The following is a 14,937-nucleotide window of genomic DNA, read 5'->3' on the forward strand; positions in this document are numbered from 1 at the left end:
TGCAGCTAGGGTCAGTGGTGTATACTTAATGTGCACTGATTGAGGATTCCTGATGCAAGGGCCACTCCTATGGTGGTGACTCAGATGTGAGGGATTCATTCATTTATAAAGCTGATTTTTTTCGGCTTGTGAATATTTGAAAAATATACGAGTTGACCCCTGTTTGGAAAAGATTGAAGACCCCTGGTATACAGTGCCTTGACAAAGTATTCATACCCTTTGAAATGTTCCACATTTTGTCATGTTACAACCAAAAACTTAAATGTATTTTATTGGGATTCTATGTAATAGACCAACACCAAGTGGTTGTGAAGTGGAAGGAAAATGATAAATGGTTTTCATTTTTTTTTTTTTTTACAAATAAATATTTGAAAAATGTGGCATGCATTAGTATTCAGCCCCCTTTACTCTGATATCTCTAACTAAAATCAAGTGGAACCAATTGCCTTCAGAAGTCACCTGATTAGTAAATAGAGTCCACCTGTGTGTAATTTAATCTCAGTAGAAATACCGCTGTTCTGTGAACCCCTCAGAGGTTTGTTAGAGAACCTTAGTGAACAAACAACATCATGAAGGCCAAGGAACACACCAGACAGGTCAGGGATAAAGTTGTGGAGAAGTTTAAAGCAGTTTAAACCCAAGCTTTGAACATCTTACAGAGCACTGTTCAACCCATCATCCGAAAATGGAAACAACCGCAAACCTGCCAATACATGGCCGTCCACCTAAACTGACTGGCCGGGCAAGGAGAGCATTAATCAGAGAAGCAGCCAAGAGGCCCATGGTAACTCTGGAGGAACTGAAGAGAGCCACAGCTCAGGTGGGGGAATCTTTCCACAGGACAACTATTATACCGCGTACACACAACCGTTTTTAATGTCCTAGAAAAAACTATGTTTTTCTCGGCCTGATTCTTGTCAAGCCTGCCTTGCATACACACGATCATGGAATAAAAATGCTCAAGCAAAGCGTGGTGACGTACAACACGTACGACGGCACTATAAAGGGGAAGTTCCATTCAGATGGCGCCACCCTTTGGGCTGCTTTTGCTGATTTTGTGTTAGTTAAAGTTTGGTGAGAGACAATTTGCGCTTTTCAGTCATTGTGCTTTTCAGTCTATTACAGCGTGACAAATGTGCTATCTCAATTACAAACGTTAGTTTTACCAGAACGAGTGCTCCTGTTTCATAACTTGCTTCTAAGCATGTACGTTTTTTCCCGTCGTTAAAGCCTACACACGACCGCTTTTAATGACGTGAAAAAACGACAATGTGAAAAACGATGCGAAAAAATAGAGCATGTTCTAAATTTTTAATGGCCATTTTTCACGTCGTGAAAATCGCTCTGGAGCCTACACACGATCGTTTTTAATGACCAAGTTAAACAAATTTTTTTTTTTCATCATGAAAAACTGTCGTGTGTACGCGGCATTAGTCGTGCACTCCACAAATCTGGCCTTTATGAAAGAGTGGTAAGAAGAAATCCATTGTTGAAAGAAAGTCATAAGAAGTCCAGTTTGCGAGAATCCATGTAAAACTATCGATGCCCTCCACTGAGACAACCACCTGTGGAAGGGAATTCCACATCCTGCCCGCTCTTACAGTAACGAACCCTCTACGTAGTTTATGGTTAATCCTCTTTTCTTCTAATTTTAATGAGTGGCCACATGTCTTGTTAAACTGCCTTCCACAAAAAAATGTTATCCCTATTGTGGGGTCAACAGTATGGTATTTTTAAATTGAAATCATATCCCCTCTCAATCGTTCTTCTACAGAGAGAATAAGTTCAGTGCTTGCTACCTTTCTTCATAACTAATATCCTCCAGACCCTTTATTAGCTTTGTTGCCCTTCTTTGTACTCCATTTCCAGTACATCCTTCCTGAGGACTGGTGCCCAGAATTGGACAGCATACTCTAGGTGCGGCCGGAACAGAGTGGGAGAAAATGTATTAAATTATCAATTAACTGCAGTAGCTACTCCTGACAAGGAATTTGGTGAGGAGTTCCTTGACTAAACCCCAGGGCGCTACATCAATATTTAACTTTTTGGCCCAAAAGAAAAACAGTGTGGGCCGGATTCAGAGAGATCGGCGTATCTTTAGAGCGGCGTAGCGCATCTGATATGCGCTACGCCGACGTAACATAGAGAGGCTCATACTGTATTCACAAAGCACTTGCTCCCTTTCTTGCGCCGGCGTAACGTAAAATGGCCGGCGTAAGCCCGCCTAATTCAAAGTAGCAAGGCAGTGGGCGTGTTGTATTAAAATTAACTGTGATCCCATGTAAATGCATGCCCGAACGATGGCGCATGCGCGCACATGCTCAGAATCACGTTGCATATACTCCCTAAGATACGACGGCTCAATGTAACTTACGCCCAGCCCCATTCACGTACGACTTACGTAAACGACATAAAATACGACAGCTGTTCCGACGTTTCCGACGTCCATACCTTAACATGACTTACCCCTGCTTTATGAGGGGTAAACTTACGCCGGACGTACGCCTTACGTAAACGGCGTAGATTACTGGGACGGGCGTAAGTACGTACATGAATCGGCGTATCTTTCTCATTTACATATTAGACGCATAAATCAACGGAAGCGCCCCTAGCGGCCAGCGTAAATATGCACCCAAGATACGACGGCGTAGGAGACTTACGTCGTCGTAGGAAGTCAGAATTCAGGCGCATCTTGTACTGTGAATACGGCGCATCCTAGAACTTACGCGGCGTATCAACAGATACGTCGGCGTAAGTTGTCTCTGAATCCGGCCCTATGTGTGGTGAAAAACTAACACCGCACATCACCCTGAACACACCATCCCCACCGTGAAACATGGTGGTGGCAGCGTCATGTTGTGAGGTTCAGCAGTTACATGGAAGCTGGTCAGGGTTGATGGGAAGATGGATGGAGCCAAATACAGGGCAATCTTAGAAGAAAACTTGATAAGAGTCTGCAAAAGATTTGAGACTGTGGCAGAGGTTCACTTCCAGCAGGACAACGACTCTAAACATACAGCCAGAGCTACAATGGAATGGTTTAGATCAAAGCATATTCATCTGTTAGAATGGCCCAGTCAAAGTCCAGACCTAAATTCAATTGAGAATCTGTGGCAAGACTTGAAAATTGCTGTTCACAGACGCTCTCCATCCAATCTCACAGATCTTGAGCTGTTTTGCAAAGAAGAATGGGCAAAAATTTCACTCTCTAGATGTGCAAAGCTGGTAGAGACATCCCCAAAAAGACTTGCCGCTGTAATTGAAGTGAAAGGTGGTTCTACAAAGTATTGACTCAGGGGGGCTGAATACAAAGGCACGCCACACTTTACAGATATTTATTTGTAAAACATTTTGAAAATCATTTACAATTTTCCTTCCACTTCACAATTATGTGCCACTTCGTGTATGTTTTTGGTTGTAACATGACAATTGTGGAAAATGTCAAGGCTTATGAATACTTTTTCAAGGCACTGTACTATAGCTTTGCTAGAGTGTACATGATATCAAATGAAAGTCTCCTCTGCACACAATCTTCTCATGTATGGTTTGGATTTTGGGGAATGACATGAGGAGTGTAGAGAACACTCCAATCTTAATTCATTCCAGGTTTTTGGCTAATAGCCAATGTGATTGCCTGCACCTGTAGGAGCCTAATACGGTCCGGCTGTTAGCAGCTGTGTGCTCACTGTGATTGGTATCAGAGCTGCCGAGGAAAGTGCACTCACATGTTGCTTGGCTTACGTAAGACTTTTTTTTTATTTCCAGCTAAACTTTACTACGTATAGTCATGGGTATTGGTTTTCTCCAGAATACAATTTGATACTTTAAACATAAAAATAAACCCTGGATGTTATACATTAGTCTTATTTTTTACTAGTCATGTATAAGTTGAAATGGTGGTTTTCTGTACCACAACCTCAATACAAGTGTAGCGCTACTCCCGTTGGAGTTGCAGAATTACTGTCCACGCCTTCCCAACTTCAGTCCCGCAGCCAGCCACACAACAGGCTCATTCACTCTTTCTCCAAGGACCAGTCTAGGGGATGTTGTTTTTATTTTTGGAGAACTTAGATAGGGATGAGGCAAGTGGTGGGATACTCCAAGAAGAAGAACTATGGGCCAAATCCTCAAAAGAGATACGACGGAGTAACTGCTGTTACTCCGTCGTATCCCTGGTCCTAACTATGGAACTGATCCACAGAATCAGTTTTCCATAGTTAGGGAGAAGATCCGGCATCTGTAATTGAATTACACTGCCGGATCTTAGGATGCAGTACCGCATCCGCCGCTGGGGGCATTTCGTGTCGAAATGCCGCCTCGGGTATGCAAATTAGCACTTACGGAGATCCACGAAGCTTTTCTGCTTCGTTTTTTCTCCGTAAGTATTAAATTGCATACGCAAAATTAGGGCTGCTTTTACATGGTGAAAAGTTAGTACACCATGTAAAAGCAGACCCTTCTGTCTTCAGACCATTTTTTCGCGCCGTATCTTTTTTTTTTCCCGACGCAACTTTGTTGACCCGTCGCAATCCACAAAGCCCGACGTAACGTAATTTCGCGCTATGCACGTCGGGAAAATGACATCACGAGCATGTGCAGTACGGCAGGCGCGGGAGCGCGCCTCATTTAAATGGGAATCGCCCCCATGAAATGAGGAACGCCTTGCGCCAGCAGAATTTAAGTTACACGGCCAGAAATTTCTAGGTAAGTGCTTTGTGGATCGGGCACTTAGGTAGAAATTTTAAGGCAGTGTAACTTAAATTAGAAATTCGCCGTTACGCCGGGTCTTTGTGGATTTGGCCCTATGTACACAGAGGACTCAATCTTTTAGCTTAAGTAGTAGTAGAGCCAGTGGAGAAAAGTCCCTTTAAGTAGTACGGTAGCTTCACAGAGCTCTTCAGGACACCAGCTGGTGTCCCCTTGAACAGACCCACAGCTCACTATAACTATAACTAGGCATCAGAAGGGTAGCTAGAGCACAAAGTCCCCAAGATCCAGCAATGTCTGTATTCACAAGGCCCAAGGACAGATGGATACATTCTTCCAATCTCCCAAGCGATGCCCTCCAGTCATACCAGACAGATCTGTGGCAGACAGGTCACCTCAGTCAGCTTCTTCTGAGCCCCTGGGTCTTTGCATTCCTCCCTCAGGTTGCCCACTTCAGGTCTCCACATAACAGCCTGTGCCTAATAGGGCAGCCTGCCCCTGTCAGGCTGGACTCCTCCTCTTCAGGACAAGACCCAGATCCTTGTGTGATCTCCAAGCATGCCTTCAGAGCCTGCTTCTTTGGGATAGACTAAGGCTGTATCAATATCCATGCTACCATATGCATAGATCCACACCTATCGTCCAGAAACTTCTCAAGTTGCCTGGATACAGAGGAAGCTATCCAGCAGGCTGGCAGCAGCAGAGCACACAGATTAGGCCTAACTAAATAATCACAGCTCACTGGTTACAGCAAACCAAACTATGCTTTTCCCTTCACAAAAAATTACACTACACCTACAGTGTGGCAACTAAATTTACCTATCAAAAACACATTCCTACACCTATCTAACTATCCTAGCACCTACCTAGGAGGGTGCTACACAAGAGTATTTTGTTTGGTGCCAATAGTACATGTAGGTAAGGTTAAGTGTGAAGGATTTAGGGGTTAATTTGTCTTAGGAATTGCATTAGGCCTCGTACACACGACGGGACATGTCCGATGGCGGATTTTGGTCTGATGGCTGTATACACCATCAGACCAAATTTCCCGCGGACAGCAAACGCAGTGACGTGGCCGCGCCGTCGCCGCGCCGATGAGGCGGCGACGTGCGCAACCATGGAAGGTCAATGCTTCCACGCATGCGTCGAATCACTTCGACGCATGCGAGGGCTTTCGGCCGAGCGGACATGTCCGGTGAGTCGTACAGACGACCGAACATGTCCGACGGACAGGCTTCCAGCGGACATGTTTCTTAGCATGCTAAGAAACATTTGTCCGCTGGAAACCTGTCCGATCCGCCGGAAAATTGTCCGGTCGGCCGTACAGACGACCGAACATGTCCGCGGAAACTGGTCCGCGGACCAGTTTCAGCAGACATGTTCGGTCGTGTGTACAAGGCCTCAGGCAGCCTTCCCCAGCCAGGGTTCCTCCAGAGGTTGCTAGGGATCCCTTGAACAATGAGCAACTTTGGACTCTCAGATGATTAACCACTGACACCAATGATCATTTTAGCAATATGTGAGGGGCAGGCCTGGACTGGCCATAGGGCACACCGGGCATTTTCCCGGTGGGCTGCGGTCCCTGGACTGATGATTGGGCCGCACAGCGGGAGGTAAGCAGCAACCGCGGTCAGGACGGGGTTAACACAGACCGCGGCTGCTGCTCATCTTCCGCTATACGGGCATTCCTAAAGACGGAAGAGAAGGCTCCTGTCCTCAGTGTCCTCTGACATGCAGGAAGCACATGCAGGGGATAGACACCGCGCGGGCCGGCCGCGCTGGAGTTATAGTTACACTCAGGGGCCAGGCCGGTTCTAGCAATAGGCAGGAGTGGACCGGCATTTTTAAACAACATGCCTTATGGCGCCAGCTAATACATCCCGGACATCTCTATCCCGAGTGCCTAGCAGAAGAAGAGGGGAGAGAGCCGGGACACAGAGCAGCCGGCCGTAAGTGCTACAGGATCCATGGAACCGGCCGGAGCGGGTGTGATGGAAGCCCTGCATGTACCTCTGGGCTTGGCGTGATATTCGCTCCCCCTCCTCCTGATCGCTGAGGGATCTGTTGTTGAGGACAGTTAGCAGCGCCGCTCTCCTGGAGGTCAAGCTATCACCGCCGCTGGCTCAGGTATAGTTAAAAGCACAGGCAGCATGCTCAGTGCTGCAGCCTGCACCCAGTCACATGAAATAAAACTTTTACTCTGTTGTCAAGTTTTATAGTGCATTGCACTGTGTACAGAGAGGAACTGATGTGTGTGTGTGGTGAGGGGGGTCAGATGTGCAGGGGGGTACAGAGAGGAACTGGTGTGTGTGTGTGTGTTGAGGGGGTCAGATGTGCAGGGGGGTATAGAGAGGAACTGATGTGTGTGGTGAGGGGGTCAGATGTGCAGGGGGGTACAGAGAGGAACTGGTGTGTTGAGGGGGTCAGATGTGCAGGGGGGTACAGAGAGGAACTGATGTGTGTGGTGAGGGGGTCAGATGTGCAGGGGGGTACAGAGAGGAACTGATGTGTGTGTGTGGTGAGGGGGGGGGGGGGTCAGATGTGCAGGAGGGTACAGAGGAACTGATGTTTGTGTGTGTGGTGAGAGGGGGTCAGATGTGCAGGGGGGTACAGAGAGGAACTGATGTTTGTGTGTGTGAGGGGGGGGTCAGATGTGCAGGGGGTACAGAGAGGAACTGATGTGTGTGTGTGGTGAGGGGGGGGGGGTCAGATGTGCAGGGGGGTACAGAGAGGAACTGATGTGTGTGGTGAGGGGGTCAGATGTGCAGGGGGGTACAGAGGGGAACTGATGTGTGTGTGTGTGTGGTGAGGGGGGGCAGATGTGCAGGGGGGTACAGAGAGTAACTGATGTGTGTGGTGAGGGGGGTCAGATGTACAGGGGGGTACAGAGAGGAACTGATGTGTGTGTGTGGTGAAGGGGGGGGGGGGGGAGATGTACAGGGGGGTACAAAGAGGAACTGATGTGTGTGTATGGTGAGGGGGGGTCAGATGTGCAGGGGGGTACAGAGAGGAACTGATGTGTATGGTGAGGGGGGTCAGATGTACAGGGGGCTACAGAGAGGAACTGATGTGTGTGTGTGTGGTGAAGGGGGGGGGGGTCAGATGTGCAGGGGGGTACAAAGAGGAACTGATGTGTGTGTGTGTGGTGAGGGGGGGGGGGGGGGTCAGATGATCAGGGGGTACTGGTACAGAACTAATTCGTGTGTGTGTGTGTGAGATGAGGGGGTGGGCAGATGTGCAGGGGGTACAGAGAGGAACTGATGTGTGTGTGTGGTGGGGGGTTTGAGAGGTACAGATGTGTGGGTGGGATACAGTGGGGAACAGGCGTTCAGGGTGATATAGTAATGGGGTGATCTGAGGTGTGAAGATCACCCCTGCGAACGCCTGCCCCACATCTCCGACCTACTCCCCCCAGGGACTGGGCTGCCCAGTTTAAAATGCCCGGGCCTATTTCTTGTCCCAGTCCGGGCCTGGTGAGGGGGGACTCTTCCCATTGACCACAAAGCATCCCACCCAGTAGCTATCACACTAATGTACCATGAGTTATAGACATAGTAAATATTAGCAGGGTTTCCTTGAGCCTGGAAAATTATTGCATTGGGCTCCTCTGTGTCAAAAACATTGAGAAAGACTGTGTTAAGGGCTCCATTGGGTGGAAGATGGGGGATGAAGGTTAAGGTAAAGTGAACTTAACCTCAGTAATAAAGTTGGAAAAAGTCCTGCCTTAAGGCAGATGTTCTTACCTTTTATTGTTTTTGTTAATCACAACAGCATTTTCTGTGCCCCTCTCTGATTCAGGTTCACTTTGTTACTCGGAGTCTGACTTTCTCCGACATCATGGCTAAACTTTTTTAACTGCCATCACCCTGTCTAATCATAGGCCAGTGAGGCAGTTTCAACGGACAGCAGCAGGGCTTAGCCATGAAGTCAGGAAAATCATAAGTAATAAGTCACAAGCCCCAATAATAAACCTAAACAGGAGAAGAGCACAGAAAAAGCTTTTTCTGACTAAGGAATCCTCTGAGATCAACACATCAAAAGGGAAGTCTCATAAAAGCTTTTTTATTAACTTTCCTTGGAGCTTACATATCAAACAGCACCCAGCGTTTTTCGGCCGACACGTGGCCTTGATCACAACAATATCAAACACCACCAACAAGTTTTGCCTGCTATGCGGCCTTAATCATGGCAATCCATTTACAGTGTTTGATATTTAACCTCTGAAGAAAGTTAATAAAGTTTACCTGACATTTCTTTTGATGTTCTGATCTGTATGATTTAAAGGATACAATATTGATGAAGTAAGCGTATCTTCACGTCTATATATGTTCAGTCTGATAAATGTTAACAGTATCCATTTCGTGAAGTATGTGTCTAAATATGACTTCCTTTTTAAAAGTTTGAGGGGTAGTACTATATACTGTGGGCAGGTTGCCTTTAGTGTGAGTTTCTTTGTATTAGTTAGAAAGTTGACTTGTCCAGGCTGAGGAAAGGGTTAACTGTTTGCATCGCAGTTCCGGGCTTTTTTTGCCTTGGATCAGCCTTCCTCCCAGTGTGAGTGATAAATAGGGGGAGGTCCAGTTCAGGGGAGCCTTGAGAGTCCGGCAATAGCTTGAGTACGGAGAAACATGTGGGGTATAAAACAAGGCCACTATAAAAGGTTTACTCGTCAAGACAAGCAGGAGGAAGAATGTAGTTGCTATGGCTCGCTAGCCATTACTAGTGCAAGTTACATTGCATTCATTGCTGCACACTGTCTATGGCTCATCTCTAAGCCAGGGAACCGCCATAATGTTTGATTCTAACATGAACGTGGTCCCCAACTGGTTTCGGGATTTGATGAGAATGCACCTGCGTGAAAGTTACCCCTATGTGCCGCACAAGTGACCCTGTTCGAAACTGTGGGTCAGATTCACAGAAGAGATACGCCGTCGTATCTCCTGATACGCCGTCGTATCTCTCAGAGTATCTATGCGCCTGATTCATAGAATCAGTTACGCATAGATAGCCCTAAGATAAGACAGGTGTAATTGACTTACACCGTCGGATTTTAGGCTGCAATACTTCGGCCGCCGCTGGGTGGAGTTTGCGTCGTTTTCCAGCGTCGGGTATGCAAATGAGCTTTTACGGCGATCCACAAAGGTTTTCACGTTCATTACGTATTTGCTAGTAATTTTTTCCCGTCGCAAAGTTAAGCCTGCCATAACAAGGCTTAACTTTAGACGAGCCATGTTAAAGTATGGCCGTCGTTCCCGGGTCGAATTTCAAATTTTTTTTTTTTTGCGTAAGACGTCCGGGAATACGAAAGTACGTTACGCACGTCGCCGTTCAAAAAAATTACATCACTTCGCGCAAAGCACGGTGGGAATTTCAAAACGGAGCATGCGCAGTACGTCGGGCGCGGGAGCGCGCCTAATTTAAATTGTACACGCCCCATTTGAATTAGGCGGGCTTGCGCCGGACGTCTTTACGTTACTCCGCCGCAAGTTTATACTCAAGTGCTTTGTGAATCAGGCACTTACGAGGAAAACTTGCGGCGGTGTAACTTAAAGACGATACGTTACGCCGCCGCAGTTCTTTCTGAATCTGGCCCTGTATATTCACTTTAGGGTTTAGGTTATAGGGTGTTTTAATGTTTTCCAAAATTTGTGAGCAGGAATGTTTTTATATTGCAGAAAAGATATACTAAATTTTTTCTGCAATATAGGTTTTTTACTTCCCTGTTTGTGTTCTTCTTCTTCTCATTACCTCTTATTAGTGGCCACCAATGCATAGGAGAAATGCCTTCAGTTCTCCCATATAGAGGAGTTTATCTCCCATGGTTGAGACACCGGTTCTTTCATTCTATTTCTAGGTTAGGACCCACTAATTTGCGGTATTTTGTTGCGGTAAGTGGGCTTAGCACTATATGTCCATATAGTGTGACCAAACCCCCGTATTTTTGAATATGTTCAGGTGTTTTTAACTAGCCTTGCAGGATAAATGTCATCAGCTACTGGATTTGTTCTGTATCTCCCCCTTCTGTCCATGCCCACAGTGCATTTGGGGATTCTGCAGATCAGTGTTGGCAGCTAGTACACATTGTGTTTCTATGCTGAGCATTTCCTCCCTATTGTGTCTGAGAAACATGTAGGCCTATACACAGTGGTAAATGACAGCTCACATCCTCCCTCCTCCTCCATGCCCTCTAACCAGCTAAACAAAAAGGGAGTGGGGTATTACATCTTAATTGATGGAGGCTTCACCTCCCTGTTATTCTAAGACACAGGCTGGAGGGGTGTTACACAGCCTGTGACTGGCAGAAATTTACCCACACCATGTTATTGCTAAAAATAATAAAGATTTGATTTCAAATATATATTCTTTTGACAACTTAAAACAGTTTATTTTAACTTTTATATTATTTATTTTTGCTCTGTATATTGAACATGTGACCAGCAACAGAGGACTAAAACCTCCTCCTGCCACTGTTTCCCTACAAGTAGGCTGGGAAAGAGCTGGATCATGTGACAGCTGTATAACGATTAGGGGAAAGGTACTTAGATGTTTGTTTTATCAAATTAATTACAGTACCGTCATCCATATACAGAAAGAGAAGGGATAATGTAAATTAAACAGGGGTGTGTTTATTATCACTTTAAGAAATACTTTAACATCTCTAATTATTTTTTTTACCTGTCCATTGTCTAGTCGTCTGAAGCAGTACACATAGCCAGATGTTTCTGAGTAGCCATTGATTCTGGGACTACTCTGAGCCTGTACTCTATGTATAGGGATTCTGATCCTCTGATTTGGTGAAGCAACCCTGCTTCCGCCATTTGCCTGGCCCTCAGGACCATCTACTTTCTCCACCTGATGGATGTTCACAGAGGCTTCTGGAGGGTGTTTAACGTGGACATTCACAACAGAAATAAGGCCTGTGAGAAGAGAAAACAGATCAGAGCAATTCTAACAGGATCATCCATGAAGAAAGCTAAAGAACATAATCAGATTTATCTTTTTTTTTTTTTGGCAGCTCGCTGATAAAAAAAAATATCTCCTACCCCTTCTTCATCATCCTGTATTAAAAACGTTATGGGGTAGATTCAGGTAAGAGATACGACGGCGTATCTCCAGATACGCCGTCGTATCTCTGAGTGTGCGGCGTCGTATCTATGCGCGTGATTCATAGAATCAGTTACGCATAGATTTGACTAAGATCCGACCGGCGTAACTTGGGGCGCAGGTTCTTGGTGAATACAGAGGGGTAGATTCAGGTAGAATTGCTTATTTTTGTGCGGGCGTAGCGTATCTCAGATACGCTACGCCGCCGTAACTTAGTGAGGCAGGTTCTGTATTCACCAAGAACCTGCGTCCTAAGTTACGGCGGCGTAGCGTAAATCTGCCGGCGTAATCGGGCCTAATTCAAATTGTGAAGAGGTGGGCGTGTTTTATGCAAATAAAACATGACCCCACATAAATGACGTTTTTGACTAACGGCGCATGCGCCGTCTGTGAATGTAACCCAGTGCGCATGCTCCAAAAAAACCCGCAAAAAGTCAATGCTTTCGACGTGAACGTAAATTACGCAAATCCCTATTCGCGAACGACTTACGCAAACAACGTAAAATTTTCTAAATTTGACGCGGGAACGACGTCCATACTTAAAATAGGATACGCCTCATATAGCAGGGGTAACTTTACGCCGGAAAAATGCGCCGGGCAAACGTACGTTTCTGAACCGGCGTATCTACCTAATTTGCATATTCAACGCGTAAATATACGGAAGCGCCACCTAGCGGCCAGCCTAAAATTGCAACTAAGATACGACGGCGTAAGAGACTTACACCGGTCGGATCTTAGTCAAATCTATGCGTAACTGATTCTATGAATCAGGCGCATAGATACGACGCCGCACACTCAGAGATACGACGGCGTATCTGGAGATACGCCATCGTATCTCTTACCTGAATCTACCCCAGAACCTGCCTAAGTTATGGCGGCGTAGCGTATCTGAGATACGCTACGCCCGCACAAAAATAAGCAATTCTACCTGAATCTACCCCTATATTGATAAAGAAACTCTAGTTGAAGACAAGAGGTTCTACCAATGGCCTGACCAGATGTGCGTTTACAGTATGTTACGGTCATCTCCCAGCACTTGGTGCATGCATAATGTTTGACCATTTACAACCATCTACACTTTATTACTAATGCCCTGTACACACGATTGGAAATTCCGACAAGAAAAATGTGTTTTTTTTTTCCAACGGAATGTTGGCTCAAACTTGTGTTGCCTACACACGGTTACACAAATGTTGTCGGAAATTCCGTCTGTCAAGAACGCGGTGACGTACAAGACATACGTTGAGCCAAGATCAATGAAGTTCAATAGGCAGTTCGGCTCTTGCGTGTTTTTTTTACTAGTCGGAATTGGATACAGACGAGTGGATTTTGCGATAGGAACTTTTTCCGCCTGAAAAATAGAGAACCAGCTCTCAATCTCAAAAAAGTGAGGGGGTGAGCATGACACTCCACACCAGGGAGAAAGCTTTGCATTACTGTGTGGAGTTACAGATAGAAGAACAGGAAGTGAGGATTTCTCAGAAGAAATAAGGACATTTAAAAGCAAAATCGAAAGGATGAGGTAAGTGAAGGAGGACTGCACTAAGGTAAAGGAAGCTATTTAGGAAAAAAAATTTACCTTTAAAACTTTAAAGCGGAGATCCACCTAAAAATAAAACTATTAAAAGCCAGCAGCTACAAATAGTGCAGCTGCTGACTTTTAATAAATGAACACTTACCTGTCCAGGGTGCCCACAATGTCGGCAGCCGAAGCCAAGCAATCGCTCGTCTCTCGGCTGCCCCGCTGCCATTCTCGGTGAGGGAATCAGGAAGTGACGCATTGCGGCTTCACTGCCTGGTTCCCTACTGTGCTTGCGCAAGTCGCGTGGTGCGTCCTCACGGGTCCTCGCTGTCTCCTGCGACCAGTGTGTTTCCCAGAAGACAGCGGGGGGATGGGAAGGGGGCGTGACTCCCGTGGGAGACTATTCGTGGAAGTGGGTGCAAATACCTATATTATACAGGTATCTGCACCCCCCTCCCCCGAAAGGTGCCAAATGTGACACCAGAGGGGGGGATGGTTTGGAATAGCGGAGGTTAACTTTTTGTGTGGACCTCCGCTTTAATTGAACAAGCTGAAGTTAGAAGCTGATTGGCTACCATGCATAGCTGTACCAGATTTTGCACTCTTCAGGTTTTAGTAAATTCCCCCCACTGTGTAAAGCTCAACATAACAATGTGCCAGATGGCAGTGGTGGAAATACAGTTAAGTCTGTACATTTGAAGAAATATACTTTACCGTCTTTTTCTGGCTGGTGGTTGGATAAAGGCAAAGTGTGCACAGATTTCATTTGTGAATTCTGCCCCTCGCTGCTGTTCCTTATGGTATAAGCAGCTATCCCATTTCCTGGAGATAACGGAATTTGGCAAAATCTCCCTGTGAAGTTCGGTGGGCACAAACACTGGTCCTTCTTTATACATACACCACCATTCTTGCACAGCATAGGGCAAAGAACTGTTAAAAGAAAAAAAAAAGTCATACGAAAAAAAGTTAGTACATTTGAACTTTGTCAATAGTTTTCTCAGTAATTGGTAGGAGGTAATATTGGAAAGAACGTGGAATGCCATTCTGAAATAAATCATACAAAAACAAAAGATAAGATATGAGAAGCAGCACATGACAGTTGCGTGTGAATTGAGTATGTGCAGAAAAACATTGCAGTCAATCAGCATTCTGCTTTTATCGTCCAAAGGTACTTCAGAAAACCGGGCCCCAGACCTTGGGGGCTGTCAGATATCTGCTTGGATAATGAACAGTTAATATGAAAGATCCAGTTGTTTCTTTCATTTCGAATAGAGTGCTGAGGTTATTATTGCTGTTTGTATACCTGGGGCCAGATTCACAAAGAGATACGACGGTGTATCTACAGATACACCATCGTATCTCTGACTTACACTGGTCCTATCTATGCGCCTGATTCATAGAATCAGATACGCATAGATAGGGCTAAGATCTGACAGTGTTACAATGTGTTACACTGTCGGATCTTTTTTTCTATTTAAAAATGGCGCCGGGGGCGTTCCCGCTGATTTACGATAAATAATATGTAAATCAGCGAGATACGCAAATTCACGAACGTACGCGTACCCGACGCAGTCTTCTTACGACGTTTCCATAGCGGCTTTCCC

At 45.8% G+C, this 14,937-nt stretch overlaps 1 protein-coding gene across 1 annotated transcript in view; it reads right to left on the minus strand.

The window, feature by feature from the left end:
• The window catches only part of LTBP4 (latent transforming growth factor beta binding protein 4), a 272,071-nt gene that overhangs the window by 91,151 nt on the left and 165,983 nt on the right, over positions 1 to 14,937 (minus strand). Inside the window, exons 6-7 of the mRNA XM_040323145.1 lie at positions 14,048 to 14,263; positions 11,383 to 11,624 (exon numbers count right to left, since the gene is read on the minus strand). Coding sequence (XP_040179079.1) covers positions 11,383 to 11,624; positions 14,048 to 14,263 — 458 coding nt within the window. The remainder of the gene's footprint in view (positions 1 to 11,382; positions 11,625 to 14,047; positions 14,264 to 14,937) is intronic.

Source organism: Rana temporaria, chromosome 9 (assembly GCF_905171775.1).
Source record: "Rana temporaria chromosome 9, aRanTem1.1, whole genome shotgun sequence".
Lineage (NCBI taxonomy): Eukaryota > Metazoa > Chordata > Amphibia > Anura > Ranidae > Rana > Rana temporaria.